This window comes from Chanodichthys erythropterus, chromosome 2 (genome assembly GCF_024489055.1).
Source record: "Chanodichthys erythropterus isolate Z2021 chromosome 2, ASM2448905v1, whole genome shotgun sequence".
Taxonomy (NCBI): Eukaryota; Metazoa; Chordata; class Actinopteri; order Cypriniformes; family Xenocyprididae; genus Chanodichthys; species Chanodichthys erythropterus.
The window spans coordinates 36,390,197-36,405,240 of NC_090222.1; the positions used below are offsets into that span (position 1 = coordinate 36,390,197).

General features: G+C 36.3%; 1 protein-coding gene across 2 annotated transcripts in view; it reads left to right on the forward strand.

Moving 5' to 3' along the window:
- The window catches only part of cdk14 (cyclin dependent kinase 14), a 223,299-nt gene that overhangs the window by 139,132 nt on the left and 69,123 nt on the right, over positions 1-15,044 (forward strand). For both annotated transcript variants that reach the window (XM_067411200.1, XM_067411208.1), the window contains exon 10: positions 2,989-3,082. In XM_067411200.1, the coding sequence (XP_067267301.1) occupies positions 2,989-3,082 (94 nt within the window). The remainder of the gene's footprint in view (positions 1-2,988; positions 3,083-15,044) is intronic.

Here is a 15,044-nt window from a genome sequence, read left to right on the forward strand (position 1 = left end):
TGGCCAAATAGGAACAACGCTTATAATAATAATAATAATAATAATAATCACAATACAATCAAGTATTGATAGATTTTTTCGCCAAAATGATTTTGTCCACTGCTCTCAGCTTTATCTTTTTTGTTCTGTTTTTAGTTTTCTCTTTCTTTCTTTCTTTCTTTCTTTCTTTCTTTCTTTCTTTCTTTCTTTCTTTCTTTCTTTCTTTCTTTCTTTCTTTCTTTCTTTCTTTCTTTCTTTCTTTCTTTCTTTCTTTCTTTCTTTCTTTCTTTTTCTTCTGTACATTCATTCTTTTTGTTCTTTCTTTTGTTTGTTCATTCATTGGTTTGTTTTTTCTTTCATTCTTTCTTTCGTCTGTTCTTTGTTTCTCTTTCTTTAGTTCTTTCTTTGTTCGTTTCTCTTTAGTTCTTTCTTTCGTCTGTTCTCTCTTTCTTTTGTTTGTTCTTTCTTTGTTTTTTCTTTGTTCGTTTCTCTTTCCTTCTTTCTTTCTTTCTTTTGTTCATTCTTTATCTTAGTTTTTCTTTGTTTCTTTCTCTCTTTTTCTTTATTTCGTTCATTCGTTTGTTTCTTTCATTCTTTCTTTCATCTGTTTTTCTTTTGTTTTTTCTTTGTTTTTTCGTTTCTCTTTCTTTAGTTCTTTCTTGTCTGTTCGTTCTTTTTCTTTTTTCTTTCTTTCGTTTGTTTGTTCGTTTCTTTCTTCCGTTTTTTTCTTTTGCTCGTTTGTTCATTTATTTCTCTTTCCTTCTTTCTTTCATCTGTTTGTTCTTTATCTTTGATTTTTCTTTCTTTCTTTTTCTTTATTTCATTCATTCCTTTGTGTCTTTCTTTCATTCTTTCTTTCGTCTGTTCTTTCTTTGTTTTTTCTTTGTTTGTTCGTTTCTCTTTTTAGTTCTTTCATTTATTCGTTCTTTTTCTTCTTTTTTTTCTTTCTTTTTGTTTGTTTGTTCGTTTCTCTTTTTTAGTTTTCATTTATTCGTTCTTTTTCTTTTTCTTTCTTTCTTTTGTTTGTATGTTCGTTTCTCTTCCGTTCTTTCTTTCTTTTGTTCGTTTGTTAATTTTTTTCTCTTTCTTTCCTTCTTTCTTTCATCTGTTTGTTCTTTATCTTTTGTTTTTCTTTCTTTCTTTCTTTCTCTCTTTCTTTTTCTTTATTTCATTCATTCGTTTGTTTGTTTCTTTCATTCTTTCTTTTGTCTGTTCATTCTTTTTCTTTCGTCTGGTCATTCGTTCTTTCTTTTTTCTTTCATCTATTCATTTGTTCGTTCTTTTTTCTTTCTTTCTCTCTTTCTTTCGCTCTCTTTCTCTTTCTTTCCACTCGTACACGATCCTCTAAAGAAAGCTGGGCTTCACAAGGGAACTGCAGGGATTTATGAGTTGATGAGAAACAAATAATTAATTAAATCATAAAAATGCCAAATTAAAAAAACAAAGTAAATAAAACATTTACTAAAAAGATAAAATAGTTGATTAATTTAGCTGTTTGTCATGTAACCGACATCAGAGAATCATGAATTTATTGAAATATTAACTTCAAGTTTATATTTTATCTCAAAGGGTTTCGGTTGACAAAAAAGTTTCTGAATCTTTGATTTAAACTCTTGTTCTGAAGGTTTAATCTCACTGAGACAAATAAATCTTTACATACCATTACTGTAGTATAACACAACAATCAAGATCATTTCTGTTACCTCAGATGTTTCCAGCCTCTTCTTGCCATGTTCCTCCTCATTAATCTTCTCAAACCTTTTTGATTCTGATATTTATGCACAAACCTGGTCCAGTCCCAGGCCTTGTTGTATTAAGAAGCGTTTTCAGCAATCCGATTACAAGTGGATGGTGCTAAATACAGGTGTAAACAGGATCAAAAACGTTATGATCTTGACCACTTTCGACCACTTCCAGAGGTTGTCGAAAACTGTTTTGACTGGATTGCTTTTGGTAGTGTAGATGCTCATGTGGTCAAATGTGTTCGAACAGCCACAAAAGACCGCTTACTCTATTCCTACTGACCTAACTTGTAAACATTATGGGAAGCGTGCAAGCCAGACAGGAGTTAAACTTTGTTGGCTGAAGACCTAAGTTTGGTTTGAAGACGAAAAACATACAAAGCACAATGTTCTCTCACCATTCCTGATTTCTAACACACACTCACAGCGCTCGGCTGGTCATGCGGCTGTCAGAGCAGAAATGAAAGCTGATGCTCTCTGTAAGTTTTTCTGTCATCTTCGGTCACATTCATATGTGAGTTGCATGAGCTTATTTCATCCATTAGATCGAAAGCCCATACATTTACCCACCCATAGACACTCCTCTTGAAGAAATCAGGACAGAAGTGGCCGAAAGTGGACAAAAGAGACGGATTAAAACACCATGGGCCAGATTTACTAAACAGGGCAAATTAGCGTGAGAGTGCTAAAAATAAAAAAAGCGCAGATGGGAGTGGAAAGTTCAGTAGATCACGCACAGAACTTTCTACGCTTTTTTGGAATTAAAAAACACAGATGCAGTCGTATCATTTCCATAATGACCAATGCAATCTACCAAGAGCAACGCAAATTAGCATCTGGGTTAAGACGTGCTTTTTTTGGTTGGTAAATAATGGCATAAATACCAGTAAATTGACTAGCACAAACCTTAGTAATTCACCTCGCATATTTCATTTAAATACTCTCCTCCCATAAATTTTGCGTCTGAAAGGGAAACTCCTACAAATGCATATGCAAAAAGATCAGCCACAAAAAAAGTAACTGTGTCATTGCCTTTTTATTGCTAATTTTTCACTGCATGTCTTTAGTAAATCCTAACAGTATTTTTTTTAATGCTGGCACAAGCTGTTAGTAAGTCTGGCCCCAGGTGTAAATGGGAATGTCTCACTCATCTACTTGTGATCCAATCAGCCAAAAAACATCTTAATACCAGGTGTAAACAGGGCCCTGTTTCACTTTCTGAAGGTTATTTTTCTAAGGCGTAGTGTCAATGATGTTTGTTTTACAGGGGTGTCGGATGCATCTTTGTGGAAATGATCCAGGGAGTGGCGGCATTCCCGGGCATGAAGGACATTCAGGATCAGCTGGAGAGGATATTCCTGGTAAGTGTCTCCTTTTGTCTCCGTTCTGCTTTTCTCTCTGTGCAGTGCCTCGGGTGCTGGCTGAAGAAAAATGGTCTATGAATACAAAGATATGGCATGATAGATGTATGTACACCCATATACAAACTCTAGGAGGTCATGCATTTTACATCTCATGAATTCTGTAATCATTTCTACTGTCATTTCCCATAATGTCCTACTCTGATAATTGAACCAGAGAGTAATGGTTAGACACACTAAATTCATATTCACCCTCCCAGTCAGGTAAATAATTCATACAGACAATTACTGAGATGAATAGAGCAGGAGGCCAGGGGTTCATGGGTAACACAGACGCCCGTAGGCCATGAGGGTCAGCGGCCAAACATATTTACACAGGGGAATGACAGAACGAGGGAAAACTGGCTCTACAGATCGACCCGCCACAGAGAAATTCAGCAGCCGTCTGCTCATGTGAGTGAAAAAACAAAGACATATCAGAGTCTCTTTTGTTTGAGTCTACAGGGCGACACACTAAAGGTTTACCTGAAAAAGTAAATTCTAACATTATTTACTCACCCTTATGTCGTTACAAACCTGTTTGCTGATATTTTTTGAATGAAAACCAAAATAGAATCAGTTTTAATTTTTGGGAACAGTACCAAAATTTTTACATTTTTGAAAGTAGTCTCTAGTTATATAATGACAAAATACTAGCTGTGTCCCAATTCAGAGGCTGCATCCTTCAAAGTCCGCGATTGAAAGGGCCCTCACACCCGGGGCCACCGCCACCCGGTGGCCTTAGGAAAACAGTGAACAGTGGGCGACATGCATTTAAGCGGGTAAATATAGCAGAAATATAGCAAAGTCATTTTGACTTGCCGCACTTCCTGCTGCCAGCAGGTGGTGCTTTGACTATAACTGAATATTGGCATGTAGATGTCTTCAAGCTAGGACTATTATCAAACATGTGAATTTTAGAGCAGATCGGACATTGTATGCTTGAGATACAACAACTTCCTGTTTCGTGGCGTTAATCACATACTTAGCCAAGTGTTGCATAATTTAACGTGTTTGGTACTTCATGGCATATTTAAATGTGTTTCTGAGATTGAATTACCATTTAAAGCATGCCATTTCCTTTTGCCAGCAGGTGGCGCTATGACTGTAACTGAATATTGGCATGTAGATGTCTTCATGCCAGGACTAATAAAACATGTTAAGTTTAGGGCAGATCGGACATTGCATGCCCGAGTTACAACAACTTTGTGTTTCAATGAAAACAAGGTCCAATCAAGGTCTCACAATATAACAATGCAAAGGTTTAGATTAGATTGACCAAATATGATGTTGATCTGATTAAAGTTCTTGGAGTTCATTAAAGAACATCTGGAAAAGGCAAAAACTGCCAAAATTTTGCAAAGAAAATTCAAAATATCTGACTTCCTTTTGGTTTTCAGTTTTTGCTTCAGGAAACTTTTTTGTAGGGATTGGGCTGTTACATGTGTCCACCGAATTTCATACTTGTACGTGAAATGTAGCGTGAGAGGTACTTCGTTGAAATTTTGTAGGTGGCTATTTTGCCACACCTAATTCTGAAACCCATATCAGATGTAAATTTTTTAACACTTCTGACACGTGTGCAAAATTTAATGAGTTTTTGAACATGTTTCAGCCCTCAAAAATGCGATTTATTTCGGAGAAGAATAATAAGAAACGGAGCAATTCATCGGTGCTCAGGCCCTAATAATTTCCTAGTGTACAGGTGCTGGTCATATAATTAGAATATCATGAAAAAGTTCGTTTTTTTTTCATTGTAAATTATTTAAAAAAATGAAACTTTCATTTATAATAGATTCCCTACATGTAAAGTAAAACATTACAAAAGGTTTTTTTTTTTAATTTGTTAATTAGAGTGTACAGCTAATGAAAGTTCAAAATCCAATATCTCAAAATATTAGAATATTTACATTTGAGTTTCATTAAATGAGCATCCCTACAGTATAAATTCCGGCTATCTCTTGTTCTTTGAAACCACACTAATGGGGAAGACTGCTGACTTGGCAATGGTCCAGGAGACAATCATTGACACCCTCCACAAAGAGAGTAAGTCACAGATGGTCATTACTGCATGTGGTGGCTGTTTACAGAGTGATATATCAAAGCATATTAAATGCAAAGTTGACTGGAAGGAAGAAATTGGGTAGGCAAAGGTGCACAAGCAACAGGGATGACCACAAGCTTGAGAATACTGTCAAGTAAAACTAATTCAAACACTTAGGAGAGCTTCACAATGAGTCAAATGAAGCCGGAGTCAGCGCATCAAGAGTCACCACACTCAGGCATCTTCAGGAAAAGGACTACCAAGCCACTTCTGAAACAGAAACAACGTCAGAAGCATTTTACCTGGGCTAAGGAGAAAAAGAACTGGACAGTGAACAGTGGTCAAAAGTCCTCTTTTCAGATAAAAGTAAATTTTGCATTTCATGTTGAAATCATGGTCCCAGAGTCTAAAGGAAGACTGGAGAGGCACAGAATCCGAAGCTGCTTGAAGTCTAGTGGGAAGTTTCTGAAGTTAGTAATGATTTGGGGGGCCGTGACATCTGCTGGTGTTGGTCCATTGTGTTTTATCAAGTGCAAAGTCAATGCAGCCATCTTCCAGGAGATTTTGGAGTACTTTATGCTTCCATCTGCTGACAAGCTTCATGGAGATGCGGATTTCCTTTTCCAGCAGGACTTTAGCATCTGCCCACAGTGCAAAACCCACTTCCAAGTGGTTTGCTGACCAAGATATTACTGTGCTTTATTGGCCAGCCAACATGCCTGACCCCTGAATCTATGGGATATTTTCAAGAGAAAGATGAGAAACAGTCGATCCAACAATATACAGATGATCTGAAGGCTCAATAGTGCCTCAGCAGTGCCACAGGCTGATCACTTCCATGCCACACTTCACTGATGCTGTAATTTGTGCTAGGAGCAAGTAATTTGCTGTAATATGTGCTGCCGACCAAGTATTGAGTGTACAAATGAACATACTTTAAAGAACTTGAACTTTTCTGTTTTGAAAATCCATTTTTTGATTGATCTTAGGAAATATTCTAATATTTTGAGATACTGGATTTTGGACTTTCATGAGCTGTATGCTCTAATCATCAAAATAAAAAAAATAAAAAAATAAAAAAATAAAAAACTTTTGAAATGTTTTACTTTACATGTAGGGAATCTAAAATATATGAAATTTTCATTTTTAAAAATAATTTACAATAAAAAAAAGGAACTTTTTCACGATATTCTAATTATATGACCAGCACCTGTATAAAGTCCAGCCCTACATGAATATTGTATTCATTCACTCAGAAACCCATCACGTTAGGGAAGTGAAATACATGGCAAATGCATTTAATCATCAGACAAACATTTCATTATTGTGTATTTGGTCAATGTTGTGCAATAAATTAATTGAATATAGATTGAGATTGTTTAGTGTAACGTTACTTACATTTGTTGTTTCAACATGACAGTGTGATGGTTCTTTTGCATCTTTTGCAATATCTCATTTTGGTGCCAGACAGTAATGAATTGAGGGTTTTTTCTTTTTTGCATTCATTTAAGTACCTTTGTGAAGCAGAACACAATCCAAAGCAGAAGTCTAGAAGTTCTGACCTTGAATGAAGGACGTCTTTGTTCAGAAATGCTGATGGTTTATTTGGACCCGTCACGATCCACCCTTTCATCTAATGAGGTGTTGGCTGCTGTTTTTTGTTTGTTTTCTCTTTGTCAGGTGGGTGCTTGATAAATATGGAGGGAGTCTGGCAGCTCGATCGTTGGCTCGTAACTGTTCTCTGACACTGACATTTTCATTCCTCCCTTTTTTTTTCACATTCCTCCTTCCTGTCAGTCTGGCCAGCATCATATCTAACCCTTCTTTCAGAGATTATTCTTCATTACCGCCTTCCAAAGGCCAGACTCCTTTATGAGTAAAAGAGGAGCCAGCACTTCTGACCTTCTCATTGACATTCTGCTTCCAGAGAGAAATGCTGGTATTGGGAGTGAGGTGCCGTTGAGGACTCACTGGATACTGTTGTGTTTGTGCACTCAGACCCTGTGTGTTTCATTTCACCGTTATTTGGCGGTGTTCAGCTAGAGATAAACTCACTGATAGTCAAGGTTAATTATCCACTTCATGCTTGTGATGCATTTGGAATTCCATCATGCACAGCTGCCATGTGTGAGAGGAGCCAAATCTGATATGTGAATATTTGTGTTGCTCTTTATTGTGGCTGAATCTCTCAGAACACTTGATTATGTTGAGATGGGTATAAGATGTAAGGATGAAGAACTAGAATATGCTTTTTGTCTTAATTGAGTTCTCATTTGGCTGCATTTATTTGATTAAAAATACAGTGAAAACAATAATATGGTGAAATATTATTACAATTTAAAATAACTGTTTTCTATGTGCATATATTTTAAAATGTAATTTATTCCTGTGATCAAAGCTGAATTTTCAGCATCATTACTCATCATTCTTCATCATTCTAATCATTCTAATATGCTGATTTGCTGTTCAGTTATTAACAATTATTATTGGTGCTCAATTATTAATAATGGTTCTTATTATTATCAATGTTGAAACATGTTTTTGCAGCTTAATATTTTTGTGGAAACTGTGATACATATTTTTTTCAGGATTATTTTGATGAATAGAAGTTCAAAAGAACAGCATTGATTTGAAACATAAATCTTTTGTAACATTATAAATGTCACTTGAATCAGTTGAATGCATCCTTGACTCTTTGTTGAATAAAATTATTAATTTCTATTTTTCTAAATTACTAGTTTCTATTTTTTTTTTTTTTTTACCTTTTGAATGGCAGTTTATCACGGTTTCCACAAAAATAGCAGCACAACTGTTTTCAACATTGATAATAATAATAAATGTTTCTTGAGCAGTAGATCAGCATATTAGAATGATTTCTGAAGGATCATGTGACACTGAAGACTGGAGTAATGATGCTGAAAATTCAGCTTTGATCACAGGAATAAATTAGATTTTAAAATATATTCAAAAAGAAAAATTGTAATAATATTTCAGAATATTACTGTTTTTACTGTATTTTTCATAGAAAAAAATGCACCCCTGGTGATCATAATAAACAATAGAAAATCTTAATTATTTCAATTTTTTTTTTTTACATAATTCTAATTTTTTTGGGTGAATGATTCCTTTTTTATGAAATACAGTTTTTACTATACATAGTTAAATATTTTGTTGTAGGTTTTTAGATTTATTTGTGCTCATTTTATATCGGATCCTTCATTTTTCGTGTGTGAGTGGGATGCAGGTAGTTTCTTCTGTAAGTGTGTGTGATATATTAAATAAGGCAGGCTGGACATGCCGTGTTTAACTAGCTGTCAGCCAGCAGGAGATTACCCGTGTTCCTTTGCACCGTATGAATATGGACAGGTCTATCTGCAGCGAACACACCACACAATCCCATGAATATCTCTCACATGCGCTGCCATTATAGTGAGCTGTTCATCTGAGTCTGTTTGACATTAGAATTAAACTGTCTCTTCTCATTACAGGACGATGAATCACACATTTACATACAGTACATGCAAAATCACACAGATTGAAGATTGAGACTTGACTGATGCTTTACTCCAATTAGTCTTTTTGTTTTGTTTGTTAGAGCTATTATAATTATAAGCTGTGACCAGAATAGACATTGATTAATTAATCTGCCCATTTCCACTAGTTTGACTCATTGAAGATTATTTGCAGAGCATTTTTTGACTTCTTATTATTAGTTGTGACCAGAATAGACATTGATTAAAGTTCATAGTCAAGAACAGAGATGTTCACGAGTCTTTTATCTGGAGTCCGAGTCAAGTCTGAAGTCTTTATCACTGGAGTCTGAGTCAAGTCTGGAGTCTTTTGTCAAGAGTCCGAGTCGAGTCTCGAGTCATTAAAAAAAAAAAAAAAATTCTCATAATCAAATCCTATTTTTTTTTTTATCCTAGTTATATAGACAAAATAATATGATCTTTCTATAATCTGTTTTATTTAAAATTAAGGTCCTATGATGTAAGGGATAATGTATATCCAGTTTGTTACTTTATCATCCATTACAATGTACAAAACAGTCGTCCTGGCAACACAAGTAGTAATTTTCGCTAAGAGTCGCTAAGTGGATGCAAGATGGCGCCAGTGAGTCACGGTTTTATATACAGCTTCATTGTTAGTGATGACAGTCATTATCAGAAAATATCCAATTTCGGAATGTTTAATAATGTCAATTGAAAACTCTACATATGCTGATTTTGATACGTTAAAATATGAGCTTTAAGTAATAAATGGATTAACATCTCTTTCTATCTCTCTCTCTTATGGACACACATTAAGAAATAGAAAAGCTGCAAATAATATGAAAAGATCGATAAAACATAGCGCTAGGTTTAAAGTCTAGATTTGTTTGTTTTTTTCATATTTTAACAGGCTGGCAATTCAAATGAGCCATGCAGCTACACCACAGTATAATAGCTAGCTGTGTGAGTTTATGTGACTAACTTTTGTGGATGCGATGTCTCATAAAATTTGATGATGTTGTTCCGGTGTCTTTAATTGATTTCCCACATTCTGTGCTTCTAGCCGATAAGACGTGATAATAAACCCAAACGAAAGAACATTGGCACAGTGCCTCCCGTCATGTTTCATGGGACTCTTATTATGACATTTCGGACATACGTAATCAAATTCTACGACAAGAGTCCAATCTACCACAAGTTCGACACGTAAGGAAATGTGGTGCAGATATTATAAAACCATTTAAACACAACACAAATTCTTTATTTATTATATCAGTTGTTAAGGGTAAAAGACTTGAGTCGTTTTTTAAAATATTCTGAGTCTTTTGTGCCGAATCGAGTCAAGTCTGAAGTTATTTCAGGTCGAGTCCGAGTCTGAAGTCTGTTAAAATGCGACTCGAGTCCGAGTCTCTAACTCGAGTGCCCATCTCTGGTCAAGAACGGTGTTTGATAAATATGAGTCTGATTTTTACATTTTTTTTCATTTATTTCCCCACCAGTTTTCCTTGTTAAAGGAATATAATGCCGCTTTTACAAGATGTAATATAAGCTTTTGTTCCCAGAATGTGTCTCAAAATACCCCACAGATCATTTATTAAAGCTTGTCATATTTTGGGGGTGAGCAAAAACACACCATTTTTGTGTGTGTCCCTTTAAATGTAAATGAGCAGTCCGCTTTACAAAAGAGGGCGGAGATTTAACAGCTCAACAACAACAAAGCTGGAGAATCTCACGCAGCCAAAATGAGGATTGTCAGTAACGGTGTTCAGCCTTACATTGTTCAAACCGGAGTCGACACTGATGGAGAGACTCAGGAAGAAGTTACAACTTTTAGAATGAAACTGGACGTTTCTGAATGGTTAGTGGATACATTTATGTAGTTGCTGTGGAGTTGATTCAACTCATCCACTATCATGTGCCGTCATGTTCATCTTTTGTGTTGAATTGACCCTCGTTTGAAAAGCAGTCCGGCGTAAAATGACGGCATGACAACAACACTCTACTACAACAACTCTTCCTCTTCTCTAAAGCAGCCCAACATGGCCTCACCCCCTTTATTGCGTGTTCTCAGGGGTGGGGTTTATGTAAATTTTAGGGTTAATGATGTCCCCAACCCAGGAAGAAGCTTGTTGTAGTCCCTACCAGCTGTTTGTTGTAGTCCTTAAAAAGTGATTTCTGTAAAAGAAACTATCTCCCTTTGCATTGAACTTTGAGCGTTGTAACTCTGAAGATGTTGTTTATGCTCAAACAGCAACATTACACACTAACTAAAGTTAAAAAAGTGAAATCAAAATCAAGGACCCCTTTAAAACTCAGTTTATGGATTTTTGAATCATTGCTCATCTCATCCAGTAAATAATTCAAGTGTATTGATGAGTAGCATTGGAGCACTTTTAATTTATTAACTAACAACTCACAGATCATTTCATCAGTCATTTGAAGTTCATTTCAATTCAGACAAAAAGTGATTTTACTGTGTTAGTCCATCCATTTCCACTAGTTTGACCCATTCAAGATGATTTGCGGAGTGTTTTATAGCTTTAGGCATTATAGCTTTGACATGATAATCAGCTAGTAAACAGTGTTAAGGAGACACTGTGAAACTTTATTCACTGATGTCCTCCGTCAGACCCAACAGTGTATTTGAACCATTTTAGGGTTGGTGCATGTGTCTTTCAGCCCTACAGAGTTGAGTTGACCTACATAACTTTGCGTCCAGACACTCCTGAGATTTGATCTCTGAAAGTGAAGCCGCTTCGCCCTGGCAGGGGAAATTAATTACTGCGCCTGGGTGGTCGTTGTTTTAGCTGGTCGAGGGCATGTGGTGACCTTCTGCCCAGCGGGACCGCTAGGGAAAGGACAAAGAGGAAGCAACTTCGCTGCCGTTGACATTTCAAGAGTGATTGACAGCGAGTCCAGCCACTCGTTTACCTGCAGATTTTATTCAAAGAAACCAGATACACGTTCAGTGTGCGTGATATTCACTGGCTGCACATACACTGGATTTGTGTTGGTCAAGTTACAGTCCTTAAATAGTTACAATATGCAATAAGCAAGATTGGTTTAAGCTTGATTTCTGGTTAATTTCCATTAACACTCTGAGGTCTGACGGTATCGCCGGCGATACCACCGTGGTTTTTTTCTTATCAGTGTGAAAGAGACTCAAAATACTCCGTCAATGTTGCACATACAATTAAGAGTTATACACCATTTTAATCTGTGGAATATCTTCTTTCATTTGTGTACACTCAGAGTAAAAACAGAATTTTGTGCTTTTTGTAAAATAAAGAAAACTAACATGATGCGTGATTTCTCCTCTCCCTCTGAACGAACTCCAATCTGATAGTTCTCAGAAAATGAACTGTAACTTAGTGAATACTAATGACAAAAAAATTACACTTATGTCTAAAAAAACGTTAAGATGTCAGGTTTTAAATCATGTAAGTCAAATCGAAAACAAACCTTCTTTGTTAATGTAATCTGTATGAAAAGAGAGCCATGTCAGAAGTCTGTGATTCAGCTCATTATCTGCTAATGCGGCCACGCCCACGGAGCCAGCGCTATTCAGACGCTAATTCAGTCAATACATGCATTTATTATCTCAATCGTGTATTTATTGTCTTGAAAAGTGTTTATCTGGATGTAAAAGTCATGGTTAGCGATCTCTAGAAGACATGCAGTTACTTCCTGTTTACTTGTCTTCTACAGATGAAGTTTAGATGAGTTTTTGTTTCTTTAGCGCCCTCCTGCTGCTGTATGTATTGGAAACTCCATTCATGGAATAGCCTCTTCTTCTTTTAGATGAATTTGTGGACTAAAATGCACAGAGCGCCCTCCGACTTCAAGGATGAATTGAAAACACCAGCGCTCATAGTAATGACAGTGAATATTAAATAAAAATAACTCCTCTGTATAGAAAATTGACATAAGCATATGAGAATCCAATATTTCTCCAAATGTGCATGCTTTTAAACTAAAAGCCTATATTCAGACTCTTTGCATCACAGAAATACATTATATTTTAAAGTATAATATAAAACCATTACTTTATATTGTAATAATATTTTTCTGTATGTTTCATATATCATAATGAGCTTGAGACATCACAGAAGGTTTTTTTTCACAGCCTACCTGACTGAAATGCCTCATTAATATGCAAGTCATTTCAGCTCATTACTATCCAATTCTTTTGTCTTCTCAGGTGAGAATGGCCCATTTTCAGTGGTGATTCACGCCTCCTTGCATACTGTGTTTCTTGGCAAAAAGTGTCTTACAAAAACTAAATCAATATATTGTTAAATATGAAGGAGTAGGCAGCATAATTTTTACATAATTTTGAAGCAAAAACTCTAGTCTACAACCTCCAATACCCTAAAGTCTTATGAACACAGATTTATTATACTTTTTTTGGCCTTATTTCAGTGACTTAAGTTTTTTGTTTTTTCAACAACCACGCATAAATGTTATTCCTTCAAAAACACAAACATGTACATACATGTTCCTCACATATTATTGTAGCCTAGTTTGTGCTGAATACAGTGTAATGACACTTTTTCCATTAATATGTTTATGAACAACTGAAAAAAGCACAAATGTCAGGGCATGTCAAAAGTTCTCCAGGCCCCAAATCAGCCTCAGACTCCAGAGGGTTAATGGTGCATCCCTAACAGGACTCTACACTTACATTTTGTTCAAGGAGCAATCAAAAATTTAGGAGCACCTTCAGATCAATGACAGAAATTAACCTTCCTATTATGAGGCAATATTTGATTTGCATTTTTTAACCTTTGTAAGGGATTTTTCTAACCTTATTGTCATCTTTTATGTCAAAATGTATACATTTATATTCATAAATTGATTTAGAATAACAAGACACAATCGGGAAGAATATGAATGCATTGAAATTCATGATAACAATGTTGAGATTAATGTTTTAAATAGATGTTTTTGAATATATAATATATTAAATTATTTAAATAACTGGAATGATACTTTAAAAATGGAACTAAAACCACCAGTAGGGGGCGGCAAGTCACTGTCTTTGTCTCTGATTCATTCATTCAATCGAATCATTCAAACAGTTGATTCATTCAGGAACAAACCAAGCGGCTGTCTTTATGAATGGGTCATTGAATCATTGACTCACTAGATTCGTTTGAAAACGCAGATTCATTCATAAACGAAACACCGCTGTGTTTGCTCGGAGATGCGCAGCGGTTCAACTGTGGATTTGTTTGGAACTATTTTCGTTGACAAAATAGAGCAAAATCTGACAATCGGTTCCTAAAATGTAAGTCACTTAATATTAACTTTGTGTTTATTGAATTGTATAATATCAATTTTAGATTTTCAAACTAGCTTCATTAAAAAGCTGTCACTCGTCTCATTTTATCGCGATCTCACAAACTTTCATGATAATTAATGAAGTTGTCTTCACTGCACAATGAATGAACACTTTGTTTGTGATAATGAGAGGATCTTGCATAACTCAGCACTGAACCAAACTCCAGCGTTTTCAGCACCTCTGATTGGTCATTGTGTCTCAAAAAATCAAACACGTTCTCTCTCCACACTCTCCAGAGTGCAAACACAAATACGCACTGGCGCGTTTGCAAAATCTGTTTGGCCAATATGCTGTTGTTAGTTTTAACTGAGGGTGCACCTCTAGCTCCCCATAGAACCAGGCCTGATCTGGTCAGTCGCACTAGTCGGACTAAATACTCCTTCACAGTCGCATGCAATAATTTTCAGTCGCAAATGCAAGTGAAATGCCCGCCTAATTATAGTTATTGTCCATTGGTGTAAATGAAATGAAGTTCTTGGTATGAAAGGGACTTTATTGTGGTATCAGATAAAGGCGCTAGTAAACAGCATGTAAAAACAAATGTAGTTAGTCACCAACTCAAGTCTTTTCCCATGATGCCCCAATGGCTCTTGATCTGCACTAAAGGTTAAGATGTGAGTGAAGACATGAGAAATGTTCATCAGTTCTTCTGGCTTGTGCGGCTCTCTCAGGTTTTGTGGGGGATCAGGACGTGTTCTCCCGATGGCTGCTGTCAGCGTGTGCTGTGGTTTGTCAGCGGCGGCACGTCTTCCCTCAGCCTCCCGCTGATCTGCAAAACACTCGCTTGCCACTCGCTCCCGCAGCCCTGATCTCTCTCCACCCGCTCCACTCACACTTCAAAGGCTCCCGTCCCTCCCCTCCACCCACCATCCATAATACATGTGGCGTCACTCACGGCAAGTGCAGATTGGGCTCGGCGTGTTCAGCCGGTACAGTAACCCCCTCGGCTCACTGCTGAACGACATCTGCACCTCCTTCTGCTTCTGAGAGCTTCACAACAACAGAGTCCACTCCACATCTCACAAAACACCACATCTGCTGTTG